The sequence below is a fragment of the Erigeron canadensis genome, chromosome 4 (genome assembly GCF_010389155.1).
Source record: "Erigeron canadensis isolate Cc75 chromosome 4, C_canadensis_v1, whole genome shotgun sequence".
NCBI lineage: Eukaryota > Viridiplantae > Streptophyta > Magnoliopsida > Asterales > Asteraceae > Erigeron > Erigeron canadensis.
The window spans coordinates 37564238-37583115 of record NC_057764.1 but is presented as its reverse complement, the minus strand read 5'-3'; the positions used below and the strand labels follow the sequence as shown (position 1 = coordinate 37583115).

The window sequence follows — 18878 nt, the reverse complement described above, 5'->3', positions numbered from 1 at the left end:
GAAAGAAAAACCTGGAGAGGTCATAAATATTATTCAAACACAGGAAACATATAAAAGTGTGAACCTACACCATTTAAACATATAAATAAATTATGGGATTTTCTAACTAGTGCCCCTAGTGCACTACACTAGTTAAGAAACATTTAATGAAATTCAACTTTCCTAAAATATGAAAATATGTATTAACTATTCATTTAAAAATAGAAATTATTAGGTTGAATTAATACACATTAAATATAATTTTTGATTAATAAGGAAATAGTTAGTTCATTAAATGTTTGTTAACTAATGCACTGGGCACTAGTTAACAAATCCCATAAATTATATGGTGCATTAATATATTATTACCTTAGTATTTAATACATTTTGATCCATAAACATAAGTCATAAATTTGGCACATATATATAGAGAGAGCAAAATTATGGTATTGATGAAGGTTCCTCTGTTAGCCAACCCCATTTATAAGCCGCAAGCATGGTGCATACATATTAAACCTAATTTTTATTTAAAGTCCCATGCACCACCATTCATTATACCTTGAGATCCCAAAATATCACCATATTGTAAGGAACACAAAAAATTTGAAATTTTAACCGGGAGATTCAATTGTGTTTGAATTTGTGTAAGCCAAATATATACTTGTGAATAAAAAGGTAAATACCCAGAAACTCTTTAGTCCTATAAATGATTTTTTTCCCCTTTCAAACTAGCGACCTAGCTTGCAATGCTGCATGAAATATATACTTGTGGACTACACTTAAACCTTAATTAGTTTCAATTCGGTTCGTAGTTTAACAATCCCGGTTTGATTTCATATATGATCTGTAACTGCTTAACATAAACTAACGTTGTTTGATTACAGTAACTCATTTGGGTTTAATCTTGTATATATAGTTCACAATAAGTTTGGTTCAGAATCATCATCTTCAATTTATATGACTTGTTAGGAAAAGAAATTAAGTTTCATGGAATTGCAAAGCCAAAGTTTTGTGATTTTTAGTTAAATCAGTTTGTATTACAATTGCTTAAGTGGCCTAATAAAGGTTGCCTTCTCTGTTTTGTTTTGTTTTTTTTTTTAACGTAAGGTTTGCGTGTTAAATTTAGTGTGCTTATTAAATGAGACCCCTAGTTTATCAGAGGGTTAGCGTGTTTTGATTCCAAATGGGGTTGTATAGAATAACTAGATGAAAATACGATGAATGGTTTACCTATTTGTTTAATTATAACTAATTCGAACCTGCTATGGAATATAACCTAGGGAAGCCCAAACCATAACTGTAAAAAAATATTCATAAGGTCAACGTAGTTAAAGAATGAAACTTCTATATTCTAATTTCAAGCAACTCAGCATATTCTATGCTAGAGGTGTTATTTTATCTTAAATTCAAATTATATTAGATTTAGGTTTAATTTTACGATACTAATTATATAAAAGAGCCAAATTCGAATCCTTACAATGAGGGTATAGCTTTGGATGGGGTCTAAGACTCTCAGTTATGGAAAACTAGAAGTGTATCTGCGCAATGGGCGACAGTGATCAGTGGCGGCGGTGGGGACGACGGGTGACGCCAGTGCCGGTGGCATTGGTAGGGTAGAGATGCGTTATAATATAAAATTAATTGATTTAATGAAATAGTATAGTTATTTTAAGTATTGAGGAACGTACATTGCAAAAATTTTCAATAACGGTAATATAGATATTTTAAGGGTATTTTAGTCTAATTAAGTATATAACATATAGAAGATGTGGAAAGAGGAGGGGCGATATAGTCTTTTTAAGTTCTTAATTACTTAAATTGAAGAGTTTAGTTTACATTGTAAGGTACGAGCATGGTACCCGCGCAATGCGGCGGTGATGGGGAAGATAATCTGGTGGTGGCGTTGATAGGGTTTTACTTTGCTAGGGACGAAAATGGTTGAAGGGCATAGTTGGTATATCACGTGAGAGGGTGCTTAGCAAGGAAGATTATTTAAGGGCATTTTTGTCTTATCAGGTTGGTATTATAGATTATAGATATAGATATAGATTATAAATATATAAATTACTAGATTGAACCAATGCATTGCATGGTGAATTCATTGTCGTAAAATTTTGTTAAAAATAAATAATACATCTTTCAAATTTAAAGTCTTATATATCCTATTTTAGTTATATATAGATTAAACTTATATGGGCTCAATAAAATATTAATATTGTAAAGTTCTAATGAAATTGAAAAAAATTTGCTGATAATATAAAGTTTTGAATCTATTGAATTAACGTTAACAATTTTAATTTTAAAAATAACTCCTTAATTTTTGTTAACAGTTGACTCAATATTATTTATTCAGCTATTTAATAGGAATAATCTATTATAAATTTATATGACCTTAAAAAAAATACTAAACGCTATATAAATAATAAGTAAAAAAATCCTACTTATCAAAACATAAAGTGTTGTCACATAAGGCCTGAACAGCCTTCTTGAAAATAAATATCAAAGTATTATTTTTAAAAAATAACAATGAAATAAGTTTACAGTAAAATGACATTATATATACAAATAACAAAAGATGTTTTAAGCTTATATACATATATATATATACAGGGAAAATGAGGGTGGTGCTGTTCAACACCTAACTTAGGTGAAATACTACCTAAAACGATGTCGTTTCATATTAAAAAAAAAATAAAAAATTCCACCCGCGTGACCTTCGACCTCCAAAAACACACTTCTCGAAAATAAACTTCCCCCAAAATCAGACTCCCTCTCCAATCGTTACCCCCAAATCTTCATGTTTCTTCCTCTTCATCCTATTGAGCAGCTTGTTTCCTCCATTTCTCCTTGAGTGATATATCTATATTGAAGAGGTTAGTATATATCTCGTTCTATTTAATAATTTTAAATAATAAAACCCTAAATTTTTCAAGTATTTATTTTATATTTTCCTTTTTGCTGTGAAAAAAAATTCTATGTTTCATGTGATTATAGTTCATTCTTTCATGGTGATTGTCTGATTAATTTACATTAAAGTATTAAGATTTTAGTAATAAGTTACAAATATAACATAATTTGTATATGTATATCAATATACTAAAACAGGATTAAAAGGTTCTTTAAACGACACGTGCCGTAATCCTTACTCGACAAGTGTCATTTAGTTAGTTTTTATTTTTAAATATGTTATAATAATCCTTATCTAATATGTTATAATAATCCTTATCTAATACGAATATAACACTATAATATAATATTTAAAAGTAATAATTCTATCTAGATTATGAATCCTATTTAAAGTATGTTTCTAATTTATATCATAAAAACTCAATATTACTAATACACTAGTTAATCAACCCGGGTTCAACCCGGGCATGTTAATTAAAATTTTAAAATTATAAAATATATTAATATATATATATATAGATATATATATATATATGATGTTTATATTAAAGCATTATGACTTGATATAAATCTAATAATTCGACTAACACAATAACTATATAGTTAATAAATCATTAACACAATAATAATTTTTAAAATAAAAATGACTACTGCATTAAGTAAATAAAAAAAAAGACATATTATCTAAGAGATAATTTTTTTTCTTTATATAAATGATTAAGAGAGATTTTTTTTTCTTTATATAAATGATTAATACTTTTATTAAAGATGTAAAAGGCTTTTTCTATTTTATAAATATGACATCATAATTAAATAAAATTTTTTTAAGATGAACTATGGATTTGCCACATCAAAAACTTTCTAAAACTACTTATAGAAAATAATCTTTTTCTATTATATATAGAGATGTACACACAAAAACAGTCTCTAATATGAGTATCACGTATATTCACCATTTTAATTTTAATGTGTTTTTATTTTATGTATGAGTTAAATTATGAGGCATTTATTAGCCTCTCGAACAAAATACAATTAAAGGTTTTCAATCATATATTCAAAATTCACAAACCAAAATCATCATAAATAATAATAAGTGACTAATTGTATAAGTATAACCAATCCGTATATCGTATGGGCTTTAAAACTATCTACCAATAAACTAAAACATAATTGAGATGTTCTTAAAATGACACGTGACGCAATCCTTGATCGACACATGTCCTTTTAATTTATTTATTTTATTAAATTAACTTTTTTAATTGTATATGGATTCAATTTTCTTACTAGACTTAGAATTAAACTCTAACTCTTGACTTATAAATACAAAACACATTATAACCTTATTTGATTGATCGTTTTTTCATTAATAAAATTATATTTTTTTTCTTTCTCAACTCTTCAAATCATATTACTTATAATTCTTATAATAATTAATATATTAAGATAAAAGCTTCAATTTTTTTAGTTTACGAACCGAAATTACAAGGCTAGCCGTCATCCACTATGCTTACAAGTTCCGATTTTGATGTGATTGTATAAACTTAAAATAAATTCAAAACTCTAATTAAACGTATATTATATTTATCATTACTGTTTATTATAATTCGGTTTCGATCATCAGTTTACTTTAACCATAATTTATTTTCTACTCACGAATCATGTATGTGACATATTCAAATTTCTTCATGATACAATTTATATAGCTAATGTACATCGTACGGGTATTAGGACTAGTGTATATATATATATATAAATATATACAAAAAATGATAAAAGAAAAGTACTAAACTATATATGAACTTTTTCATTAGTAATCAGAGTCAACGATAAAAAAAAGGTATTAGAGTAGCCACCCTCTGGAGCTATGCACCTATTGGTACCCAGCGCGTTTACCGCATATACGCTGCCCTGGTGAAAACCCCTGAAGACTTGGTTGAGAACGAGATTCGAACCCAGAACGTGCGCCCCCAAGCCCCCATTGTTAGGGGTACGATACCAATGGACTATTAACCCATTGGTAGAGTCAACGATAATTAAAAAGGAGTTTCTCACATATTACCAATCCGTCAATTAAACAATATATTTAGTTTCAACGATAATTAAAAAGGAGTTTCTCACATATTACCAATCCGTCAATTAAACAATATATTTAGTTGCAATTATAATGCTTTTTGAGGATAAATATTAAAGATCTTATTTTTTTAGAAAATAGAAATGATAATGGTAAGTACATAGAAATAATATGCTTTGTGGTTAATATGTAAGGATCGTTAAAATAGTATTAAAGTTTAAAAGTCTTGGATCACGATTAATACAATAATTTGAGTTATTTATTGATAATATTTATCTTAAAAAATAGATTTTAAAGATTTATATTGTATCATACGAGTAATAATTAAAAATGATGAAAAAATGACAAGTAAACAAAAAGCTTAATTGTCACTTAAATAAAAATTGCCCTATAAAAATAAATCAATCCTCTCTTAATTATATAGAAAAGTATGATATGAAGTGCCAAGTTAATAATGGTGATACTGATGGTAACTTTTATGTATGATTTAAGATGAATGATATGTAAAAAGACATATCTTCTGTCTTAAATCACACGTATAAACTTTACATGTATACCCTAATGTTGTAATTATGTTATTAAATTCAACACGTTAAATGTGTGAAAAAGTGAATTTTTTTTTTAAACAGTCAGTCGGTATTCGGAGACACCTTACCGTATAACGTTGAAGTCCCATACGTACTTTAGAGTACGAGAGGTAGACCATAAACGTTACATGTGATTCAAATGAATAATCCCCGGACATGTCACTCTAGAGAGTTGAACCCATGACCTGAGGTAAAATCAAAGATGACTATAACCAGTTGATCTAACCTTCATTGTCGGGAAATAATGAATTATCCGATCAAACCCTTAATTCAAGATAAATGATGTTATTTTAATTCTCCAATAAATAACATCCCTAAGACTCGTCTTCGAAGAACTCGTGAAATTAGTTCCCGATGGTTAAACTAACAGAGTAACATACCTTATTTGGACTTGGTGGAAAAATTTCACCATTTAGTCTATTTTTTTAATTAAATTTTGTATGTTATTTCTAACTTCTATCCAGAGTTCATATACCAATAAACTTACTTTGAATGTTCAAAGAAAAATTAAAATCAATGCTTTTACCAACCCTTATTTGACCATGATCATTAACCCCTGTTTTGACAACTCTAGTTATAACAAGATCATGAAGTTTTAACTTGTCAGGGGTCCACAATTTAACTCAAACTGGACCACCAATGAATCATATACGAGTCCATGACAACTGAAGACATATGGCGTTTCACTAATAATTCACATATTTAAGTTGTCAATTATACGTGGTATTTCTTTCAACAAATCCTTTTCAGAGGATCCTACTAATCGACCAATAGTAAACTTTTTTAATATATATTGTTTTTCTTAGTTTAAACTAATATTAAAAAGAAAAAAACTAATCTTTTTCCTTTCAATAAGCTTTACTAATAAAAAATTTTTTCCTAACAAAAGAAAACTTATAAATAAAAATAGATAAAACTCATTATTTTTAAAACAATTAATAAGTATATTTTCTGTATTGAACTATACAATTTATATAGTACGATTACGATATACTTATTTAAGTTTCATGAATCACCTATAAACCAAAAAATGGTTATCAACAAATCATGCCCGTTATTTTACGGGTTTACGGTTTACCAACAATACCATCATTTTCACTTTATTTGTACTCTCACATCAAAATTACATGACTTTTTCTATTAGAATACTAACAAAACATGACCCCTATCAATAATTCTTCTATTTTCACATCATTCTAATTTCTTATTTACCATTTATTTTAAGATACACAAAAACAAAAACATATTGACTCACATTTACCTCACCATCCCTCCATTTATCCCGTCTTGATGAAAACACCAAACCCACAGACCGTACCAATGGTGTCTTAGAGAACACACCTAAAACATAATAAGAACATAACCGCTACGTTGAATATATATATATATATATATATATATATATATATATATATATATATATATAGTCTTAAATCATTGATTAAGTTTGTAACTTTACGAGTATATTTAATGAGATAATATATATGTTTTAATTAGCATTCGATTTTATATTTTCCATCATTCAAATATAATGAACAAGCATGACTCATTTTTCTTCGATAGTTTATAGTCAAATACCATCTCTCGAGATGTCCAACTCGGTACATTCATTTGTCTAACAAGGTACTACATCTCTTTCTATTTTCTATTTTTAATACCCTTTTCACATACCCTCTATTTTTGTGCTACCCCCACCCCCCTTTATTATTTTATGGGTTCCCTTCCCCCCTCCTCGGTCGGTTTCTAATTACCACCCCTACCTTATTTCTCCCTTTCTCACATTCTTAATTCTATACCTATATATCTATATCTATATATACCACACCACATCCATATACGTATACATATTACACACACATTATTATTCATAATAATAATTCCTAAATCTTCTATCTACCAACTATATATAAACTCTGCTCAGACCAAACTCTACTAAAACTAGTAGCTTTGCATTTATATTTCCATAACCCCCCTTTTCCCCTCTTCTCCCTTCCATCTTTGCATAAATTACTACACATTCCGGGCCGGGTAACCCAATTCCAACATTTCCTCGATCATCAAAAAGTAGTTATTCACTCACAATGTTGCAACCCGGAATACATATGGAGACTACCACTACATTCTCCGACCCATGTACCATTCAAACCGGATTATCCGAACCAAACCCAAAAAGACTCAAACGTGTCCAAGAAACTGACCCGGAAGATGATCTTACAAATACAAATGTACATGTTAGTACTACTACAACTAGTAGTTGTAACAATAAAACAAATAGTACTAATAATAGTAAGCATCCGGTTTATAGGGGAGTTCGGATGCGGGCATGGGGAAAATGGGTATCCGAGATCCGAGAACCCAAGAAAAAATCTCGAATCTGGTTAGGTACATTTTCCAACCCGGAAATGGCTGCACGTGCACATGATGTGGCCGCACTTTCTATCAAAGGCAAATCAGCAATCCTTAACTTCCCCGAACTCTCGGATCTTTTGCCCCGACCCGAATCATGTTCACCACGTGACATTCAAGCAGCCGCCACCAAAGCAGCTTCAATGGAACACCTATTCATTAACATCACCCAACCGCCGCCGTCCACGCCTTCCACGTCATCATCTGATGAATCGACAACATCATCGTACTCGTCCACGTTGACATCCTCGTCGTCGACAACCTCGTTGGTCACGTCGTCTGATAATGAAGTCTCGACGGCTCCGGCGCCGCAAGTAGAAGAGCAGCAGCTGTGTGAGATAGTTGAGTTGCCGAGTTTAGGACCGAGTTGTTACGACTCGGTGGGTGAGCCAAGAAATGATTTTGTGTTTCTTGACTCGGTTTGGGATTATTATTCACCAGCAGCTGCGCCACCGTGGACGGAGGAGTATAATTTCGCCGGAGAGACACCTTTTTATTCTTCTTCCGGTGGGTTTTTGTCTGATGCCTTATTATGGCAAGTTTAGTCTATATATAATATACTAATAAATATATATTAAATAAATATAAAAAAAGATCTCACAAAGAAAATATGGTTTGTGTGGTTTTTCTTTTTCTTTGGGATTTGCTTGGCTTGTTTGTTGTTTTTAATTTGTTTATGATACTTATATTTTAATCTCAAGTTGTTGATTCTCTGTTTTTTTCTTTCTCGATCATATTCAATTTTCCATCATGATTAGGTGTGTTTAAGTATTTGATTAATATATTACGTTTGTAAAATATATGTAATAACCTATAAAACTTTACGGATGAAAAAATAATTCTCTCAAAAACACAACTTTATATTGTAAACGAAACACCAAACACCACAATAGCTTTGTTTTGTGTAACATACAAATAAATCGTACGTTTAACAGGCTAAACAAGTTTAAAATGCGCAAAGCTTTATTAGTTTTGTTTAAATATTAAAAGAGTACGATTGTTTATCAGTTTGGTGTTCACATTCAACTAATTAAGTGTTTAAGTATCACGGAAATTAACTTGAAGAGTTAGAAATTAAAATTATAAACTCATATGTTAACGAATAAATCAGCTTTGTGAGAGACGTAAGGCGTTATATATTGTCACCTCTAATGAAACTAACAATATGAGTAATACATATATAAGTGCGTGACTTTAACATCTTTGACATATTTTTGATAATATTCCAAAGACAAGAGTTTGTGCAATGTATTGGTGGGGATTTTCCTTTTTCTTTGATGATCAACATGGTCCATTTGAAGGACCCTATTCTAAAGTTATGAAATATCAATCTCGAACCTTTGTTTTATTCTTATTTTCTTTTATTTTTTCATCATGATTTTATTTTCACAAGAACTCTCATATATTTTAGGAATCATCGACAAAAAGATCGCCTTTTGTTTTCTTTTAGAAAGGGGAAACTATTAAGTCTTTTTTGGCAGATAGCTAGGAAGCCACATGTTTTCCAACATCCTTTGAGAAAAAGAAAAAGGTTAAAATAGACTGATACCCCCTCCGTCCTATTTTAATTGTCCATTGATCTTTTAAATTCTTTTTACATAAATAGTTCTCTGTATATACATGATGAAAGTTATATCATTGAAAAGTTCATTTAAAATAAAATTTATTTATATATTTTATATCAAGTGTTAAAAAATATAAATAAAAATATTTTCGGTCAAAGTTGAAGAAAAAGACTTTGAAAGAACAACTAAAATGGGACGAATAGAGTAATATATGTGATTAATTTGACAAGGTTAAATAAATGCTTAAAATCTAATACTAAGATATAAATTCTACTGATTTTTTTATGGGGTTAGCATATCTGCATTTAACAGCAGATAATCTCAGCTGCTGCATATGAAAATCAGGGGTAGGTATTTAACATATGTCAGATTGAAGAAGAAAAAGTGTGAGGACAGCAAGCTGCTCTTAACAGTATATCTGATTTTCTCTTTTTTTATTTAATAATCCAAACCAAGTTACTTTTATAATTTTAACCTATGATCGGTCAATCAAAATTTTATTATATCTTAATCTTAATTTTGACTTGTTCTTCGTCAACACTAGACTTTTGTCAATTTTGACGGATTAATGTGTTATTAAATACTTAAATAATGATAATAGCTATACACATTGTTAGTTTTATGGACTGGTTTTCAGTAAGAACACCTTAAAATGAGAACACTAAAAAACATCATTTTGATGCATTATATATATATATATACATATCTCCTCTAGACTTACTTTAAGAACCACGTGAGAACTGTTAAATTTCGTATTGGATCAGATTTTTTTAAACTTCATTTACATGTGAAACATTGCAAAAATATATGTTGTAAAATAATTCTTTTTCAAAATAGCCTCGTATGAATTTGTGAATGAATTTGTTCACGTTTCAGTTCACATGTGAACAAACGGTTCTATATAAGGTTTTGAAAAAAGTTTTATTCAGCAACATACATTTTAACAACATTTAAAATGTGAATGAACTTTAAAAACATGTGATCCAATACATAATCGGGTAAGGTTTTTTATGAGAACTTTTTTATCTACAAGAATCACGAGAAATATAAGATTAATCCATTTCATCTTTTTAAATGAATGTTAACTAGCCATATATCAATTTAATGTGATGATGGTGACGACGGTATGGAAATGACGGCGACTGATAGTGGTGTTGGTGTCTGGTGATGATAGTAGCGACGAAGAATAATATATATAATTGATATAAAAAGACTAATGAATGCATTTTAAAATATAAAGAATTAAGGGTATATTTTTATCATTAAAGACAATTTTAATAATTTACGTGTTACAAAATAAGTAACATTCTAACAGGGGTGGAATTTTTAATAGGGGGATATATAGAAGGGCTTTACAAGTCAAACGAACAATGGCATCTAGTAGTTAGGGAGTCAAGATAATTAGTTACAATAGCAAGATACTAATACATTATAACTGAAAGTCAAATGTAAGTTATGTCATTCTTCGAAATGTCAAACTCCTTATTATATCTCAACTTATACGAATAAATGGATTTTTAAAAGGGAGCCGTAAAAAAGCACAAAAACTACTAAAGTCATTTAGCTTCATTTTATTCTTTCTGGTTTAAATAACTACTAAACATTATATATATATATATAGTGAGGGATCAAGTGAGAACCAACATATATGGTGGGAACCATTGAAAAATCATCTCTAAAGGCTTTGCTCTAAGAATTAAGGGCTACGCCCGTGCCGTAACAACCGTCACCATCTCTTGGATCGCCGCCCATCAAATCCATACCATTCTCATATGCGTCCGGTGACAACCCCTTTAGAATGGATGTGGGGCAACGCCCGTACCGTATTCATACGTTTGCTTAACGCGTAACCCATATGATTTTTTACAAACAAATTTTTCTTTTTTTGGAATGGGTTTTTGTTAAAAGAAAATTAAAACCAAAAAAAAAGTTGAAAAAAGTGAAAAACAAAAAAAAAAAAAAAAAAAAGAAGGAGGGAAACTAGTGGTTCTCACGGTTCTCTCCATATATGTGGTACTCATATTAACCTAACCCTACCCTGTATATATATATATATATATATATATATATATATATAGGGAAAAAGAAATATAAGGTTGTTTGACACCTAAGCTTAAATGTGGAACCCCTCACATACTAATATTTTAGTATTTTTTGTTTAATGAATAATGCATGGGCCCCTATGATCTTTATGGATTAAAAAAATAATAAGTGAGTGTTCCACACTTAAACTTAAATACCCGACAGCCTTATATTCTCATCCCCGTATATATATATATATGTGTGTGTGTGTGTGTATTAAACTACTAAAGAAAGAATTCTGATGACGTAATAAATGGTCAACAATGCTTTTTTATGTTATCATGACTAACCAGATTTTTTTATTTATTAAGAAAGAAAATGAGTGAAATACACATATCATATTTATAGAGTTTTAAAAATATTTTTAGACTAATGTTTAGAAGAACTAATTATTTTGCTTTAAAAAACCTCAAAATGCGTGAAATGTTCCAGTAAAAACCATCAATGAAGTGCTCAAGTGAATATCATCAGTGAAATGCATAAGTGAAGTGCTTAATATCATCATTAGTGAAATGCATCAGTGAAGTGCTTCGGTAAATATAATCGCAGAGACTACCATGTATCACAATTTTAGCCTAATGGGGATTCGAACCTGTAACTTAAAAAGTTATTAGGAACTTCTCCAACCACTGGACCAAATTAGTTATACTGCTTTAAGTTAAATATGACAACGGGCTGGGTATGGGCCTCATATAGAAAATCCCACACCCAAATCGAATTAAAAATATCCGTCTCAAATCCGGACCCGAACCTGTCAGGTCTCCATGTATTTAGTAACCGTCGGGTAACGGGTTTCCTCATGAGTAATCGGAGATACTTAAAAAAAAATGAGAAAATAACGTGATTATTACATGTGTATCAAGTATTTGATTATTACATCTTAGATTGATGTGGGATTTGTCTTGTCAATTTTATTAAGTATCGAACATCAAATTTTAGTAGTCATTTTAATACTTACATGGTTATTAAGTATGATAGCTTCTACCTTTTGTAAATAAAGATATGAGTTGGGTATACGGGTTCGGGCGGATTTCAGATATACGAGTCGGGTATGTGGGTTTTATCTAAAAACCATTCCAGACTCCAAAAAATATTAATATCATCCTCATACCCGACACTTGACCCGCATACTCGGACTTGAACCAGACCCAAAATGTCGGGTATCGGATTTCTTCATCGGGTATGGTCTTTTTTACCATTCCTAACTAATGATTATTTTATTATCATAAAATTAACATTATACATTTGTTTAAAAGAAGAGTTTTTTTTTGAAAGTTAAATTAACATTAATTATTATAAAATTAACATTATCATAAAAGAAAAGTTTAATCGCCCATTTAACGCGATTTTACCTATATTTATTTAGCACAAAACAAGGTGATTTCACACGTGGACATTAATTATAAAGTTGACCTTAGATCAGTTTTGATCACAAGAAGGAATTAATCGGGAACCACATATTTAATTACTCGTATTAGTTCTACATTTTTTTTGTTTCTTTTCTTCTAAGATTTTTTAAAAGAAGAATGATTAATACTCATAATTTATTAGCTTAAATATTCTTCTAATTTATTGGATGGTAATATGTAAAAACTAAATGGGAGAGATTAAGAAATAGATTAAGTGAAATCAACTTTTTACATTCTTAAGGATTTAGGAAGATTTTTAGACTAATGTTTAGGAGAATTAATCATTTTCTTTTTTAAAAAACAATTAGTATTAATTAACAATTAAAAAAAATAGAGAGGGGATTTCAAGAACACAGATTAAAAATCAAAATTAGATGAATCGTGATATAAAATTGAAACCAGAGAACCCTTCCAGTTGGCTAATATTCGAGCGGTATTTTGTTCAAATTTAACCAGTTGCTTTGATTGAACAAGCAAACAAACTGAAACCGGTTTATGAGAGAATATACGGTGATTGTGGGCTTGATAAGCCAACACGTTGTCAAAACGATTAGGCTTTTTAAGATGGGAAGTTGTTATGTTTATAGATTTCAACGATGTGTCTCTGCCGGAAGAGTAACAAGTTGGGGATGACACCAGGTAGCAAAAAGGGTGAGTGTCATTTAGACTCTCCACAACGGAACAACTTGCTGGAGATTCATGATAAGGGAGTGATGTTTGTGGAGAGGATATTAATGTGACTAATGACGTAAATCATTGGGTCATAGGGTGTATGTGGGGAGGGGAAAGATAGAGAATCTGAAGATAGATGATATAAATTATTTGATGAATGATGAAATTAGGTTGTTGATTGAGTAAAAAGTATTTTTGAGAAAAATGAGTGAAAAACTTGTGTGACATGGTGATTAGGTTGTGCGTGAAAAAGACAACCTGTAATTAATGCGAACAATTTTAAGGTAAATTACATTATTTTAATTGGGTATGTGTTATTAGAAAACACAACTTGTAATTGTTGCGAGCTAAGATTTATGACCTATAGGAAGAACTCTAAATGTATATCTGATTTTATTTGTTAATTTATTACGAGTATTCTAAAATAAATCAAAGTTTAAAAATATAAATAAACCAAAGTTTGAAAGTAAATAAATGTGAGAATCCCCAAAAGACCTTAAAATTAAGGTTTTGACCACCGTAGGAATACAACCATGTGAAATTAGCATGTATGAAAATTTTGATTAGTCCCTAACTAGGCGCACTTAAAACTACAAATTGACAGTCGAATAACTCAGATTTTTTAATATTTTATTTACGATTACAATATACAAGTCAAGCTCATAATCAAATTGGTTATGAATGAGTTGACGATTTTTTTTTTATTTTTTTTATTTTTTATTTTTTATTTTTTTCTGTTTTCGCCTAAAAGCAGCGGATCTAGAGGAAAAATGATACCAAAAGTTAATAAACCTCACGTTTTAATTATTTTGTTAATCCAAATCTACAAAACGCAACATTCATCCTATTACTATTCTTTATTCATACTTTGTTTTATAATTATTTAAATTGAGACTATATTTTATAAGCTTTTTAAATTGTTGTAATACTTATTCATCAATCAATCAAAACCTATTCATATTTCAAAGCTCAAGCATAGAGATCTTCATCAACCATGTTATCTTTCCAGCAACCATTAACTTTAAATGTTTAATCGTAACAATTCATTTCATCTAGTTATTAACCTTTTAATCTCATAAATCATTTAACACAACCGTTAATAATTCTAACCTTCTAAATAAAATGCTTTTGCAAAGCAAAAATGAATCAAAACTTTACAATACGAATACTTAGACTCGACCACACCATTCTCTAATTTATACAATAATAAAGAAAATCCTAAATGCAACCTCAGTTATGTTTACTGTGCATAAAAAACTGTATTTTTTATATCAAAAGTTCATCTGCCATAGAAATCTTACAATAACTAATCTATCTATTTACATTAATAACCTACATTAATCACTATCATCATTACTCTTTCATTACCACCATCATCTTCACATCGTACGAGTATTATCCAGTTGGTTAGTGACATAATTTGGTCAAGGGAGACTAGCAGCGTGTACGGAGTCAAGCTGGAGATGTTTGTCCATATACGTTGGAATGTATAATGATCCTCTCTCTATGTATATATATATTGCGTCTCCCACTTGCACATATGTAATGATCGATGGCTAATTAACGGTACCACCCATCGATCGATCACCACTACCATCCAGGGACCAGATACGTGTGTGTATCGAAGTGTAACTCTCCTACACATACACGAATGTACACATCAATCACTAGACATTCAATGTAAACATTACACATAACCACTCGCTCAACGTACAGTGTTTCTTTTGTATTTATAAGACACCCTCCCTCTCATCAAATTAGGGACTTTCATTTGGTATACCCCTACCCCTACTTAAAAGAGATTGATACCCTTCAAAGAATTGAACAACGTATGTGGTCCTATTTTATGTTGACTTTTCGTTTTTCGCGTACCTATGGCTATGGCTAGCTAGTTCATTTTTATATATCTTTTAATTATCAATGAGGATTGAGCTAGAATGTTAATGGATCATTTTGCGAAAAACACTCATTTTTTTTTTATTTTATTATTATTATTATTATTTTTTTATGTTTTCTAAAAAGTAGTTATAGAAAATAAAAAGCGTATTCTAATCTAAGAAAATTTTATAATAAAACATAAAACAATGTTTTCACTAAAACTTAAAAATATTATTTTTCATTGTTTTTCATTTCCATATTCAATCTCCCTTCACTTACCCCACATTTATAACATATTTTCTAGTTTTTAAAAATGGAAAATAAGAATAACATTTTTGTTTATTTTCTAGAAATGAAAAATCTCTTTTTTATTAAAAAAATAAAAACTAAAAACATTTTTCAAAACCAAATGCGTCCTAATTAAGGTTTCTTAATTAGGAAAAGCCATGTACAAAATATCCAAAACATTATACTAGTTGTACGTAAAGAAAAAAAACACTCTACATTTAGCCATTGTTGACTTAGGTGTAGAGTTTGATCAAACTATTACATGTAATAAAATATTAAACACGTAAAAACATACAATTTGTTGCAAAAGCGAAGAATTGTGGAAAACCATGCAAAATTCGCATATTGAAACCTTTAAGTGTGGGCCACCTTGTTTTCTTCCACTCAAGAACACAATCTAACAAAAATCTTCTCTATAAGTTTCCAAATTGTGACTAATCATTACCTCCTAGTCTCCTACTTGCCGTTCGAAAAAAACCATTTAGCTCCTAAAATTGTTGAACTACCACAAAACGTCATTTACCATCTTTTCTACTTACTCTTAAATATAGATCGAAGAAGGCTATTTTGGTTGCCAAGAGATAATAAACAATTCTTTAACTTTGATATATTATTAGCTAACCGTCTAAAACACACGAGAGACGAGAATCATGGAGATTATTTTATTTTATTTTTTTAACGGCTGAAGTATTATTAAATATAAGACTTACAAGAGGTACTAGAAGTCGAATCACAACAACTAACACGAGCAGCAACAAAATACCAGACATAACATACAATCCAAATACGGTGAAACGAAAGAACATTAGAAAGCTAGGGTAGGATTTTTGATCCACTCGCCCCAATCAATGATAGTCTTCGCGCGTCTATACCGAACCCAGAGGTAAGAAAAGTTGATGATGGCATCAACAATCACGGTATCCCCTTTCTTAGAGTGATTAAAGATAGCATCCTATCTAAATTTCCAAAGCTCCCACCAAGGAGCAATAGTAATAGTTATCACAATATCCTTTACCACACCTTCCTTTTGTTCATATTTTCCACAAAGAGAAGAAAGTCGACGGGGGTCAAGTGAGTAGGAAGATCACATATAAAGCTCCAAACCCGTTTAGCAATGTAGCAATCTATGAGAACACGAAAAGTCGTCTCAATGCCATTCCCGCAAATAGGACATATAAGCGAATTATTGTGCACTCCTCTAAACCAAAGATTAAACCTAGTATGAATTCGATCTAGCTTTGACCACCCTCCAAGTATGGATATTAACTTTTATGGAAACATTGTGGAGATTATTGTTAACTATTCGTTCTTAGTTCAGTAACAAAGGAAAACATGGTAATCACATATTAATTCGTCTGGGACAAGTGGAATGAAAATCTATTACTTCACATTTAGGACGTGCCTTATGTCAGGACTCATCTTTAGGTTGACTAGTCTTAATCAAAGTCACATCAGCAATAAACGATCTAATTAAAGACTAATCCCTTTAAAACCAACTTTATACCAAGGACTAATCTTAAACCCACCTTTTATTTTATTATACACTCACAAATTTAAAAAAAAAAAAAACAAAAAACAAACAAAAAAGCTTTCTCGTCCATGGGGGACAAGTGACCAAGGAAGAGTCCAAGGATAAGTTCAACCCTATGGTGTTACATGAAGGACGAAGGCATAAGGCACCTCCTTAGATACGGGGTTGGTTTGGACAATTCTGTTAGAGTTATTCTTAGAGGTTTATAACATGTTGTAATTTTAGATTCTCTTGTGTATTAATTTTAGTCTTATAGTGTTTTACTAGATGGTTTCTCTGTAACATTAATTATAATACACTTTATTGTTAAAAAAAAGATGTATTATTATTTATTTGAATATTTTTTACTTGGACAGTTCCAGTCATTTATAAAGTCACCTCAAAGTATTTATTTATCACAATGAAATTCGAAGTTAAAATCTTTTGTGAGAAACTTCATAAGTCTTTGCACATTAAAAAATATTAATAAGAAACTTTTATATTCGCAAATGTAAATATAAAAATTCATAAATTTATACTCATTAAAAAATATGTATGAAGTTTTTTATATTTGTTAATGTAGGATAATTCAAATAATTATAACAACTTTTACAGTTGTATATTTGAAAAGAAAAGAAAAAAAAAACATGACCACAAACAGATATAGAGACTGCAACGAATGTTAACACTACAAATCATATTTCATTTGTTCACACTTTTAGGTGAGTGCGAACAAATTAAAAATTTTGTCACGCTTTTTAGTGTGTAGAAATATATTGAATTAAAAGTGTCTGAAAATTTCTCCACACTAAAAAATATGTAGAAATAAAAGTTCACACTTTTTAGTGTGAACTTTTATTTGTACACACTAAAAAGTGTGTAGAAATTTCCATACACTTTTAATTCAAATATATTTCTACACACTAAAAAATGTGACAAAATTTTTAATTTGTTCACACTCACCTAAAAGTGTAAACAAATGCAATATTGTTTGTAGTTTAAAAACATAGAAAAAGAAGAAAAAAGAACACAAGCCTGCGATTTAAAATAAAAAGCTTTCGGCAAGATAAGTTTTATACTCAACATTAGATACGAACAATGCACCTAGACAATAATAACATTGGTAACATTGTCAACACATTTTTTCCATGTGAATCGAGACCCTTTATTTTCCCTGTACGCTCTTCTTGCTTATGTTAGCAATATCAAATAATTCATATGAGATAGAAACTATAAATTTGTGTAATAATCTAAGTATTTTAGTTATATTGTTTGATTTTATTTCAAAAGCTTAGCTACTGCTATGGCTGGTGAAGTTGTATATGAAAGCTTGCAAACAATAGGAAAAACACTACTGAATATAAGACAATATATAGCTTATGTAAGTGTATCATCGATCATCTCGATGGAGTTCATCAACTACATACCAAATATGCATCATTTGACACCATTGTCATACGCTGTCTATTATCTTTACATACCAAAGTACGTATATCTTGCTATTTTCTAGTCATGTCACTTTTA

General features: G+C 29.9%; 1 protein-coding gene across 1 annotated transcript; it reads left to right on the top strand.

Annotated features, from left to right (window-relative positions):
* Positions 1-7389: 7389 nt before the first annotated feature.
* Positions 7390-8667, top strand: LOC122595700 (ethylene-responsive transcription factor TINY-like). Its single transcript, XM_043768125.1, has one exon. The coding sequence runs from the start codon at positions 7626-7628 to the stop codon at positions 8493-8495; it is 870 nt and encodes a 289-aa protein (XP_043624060.1). The 5' UTR covers positions 7390-7625; the 3' UTR covers positions 8496-8667.
* Positions 8668-18878: the final 10211 nt, after the last annotated feature.

Coding starts and splice junctions, on each gene's coding strand:
- LOC122595700 (XM_043768125.1), top strand. CDS start 7,626: ATGTTGCAACCCGGAATACATATGGAGACTACCACTACATTCTCCGAC.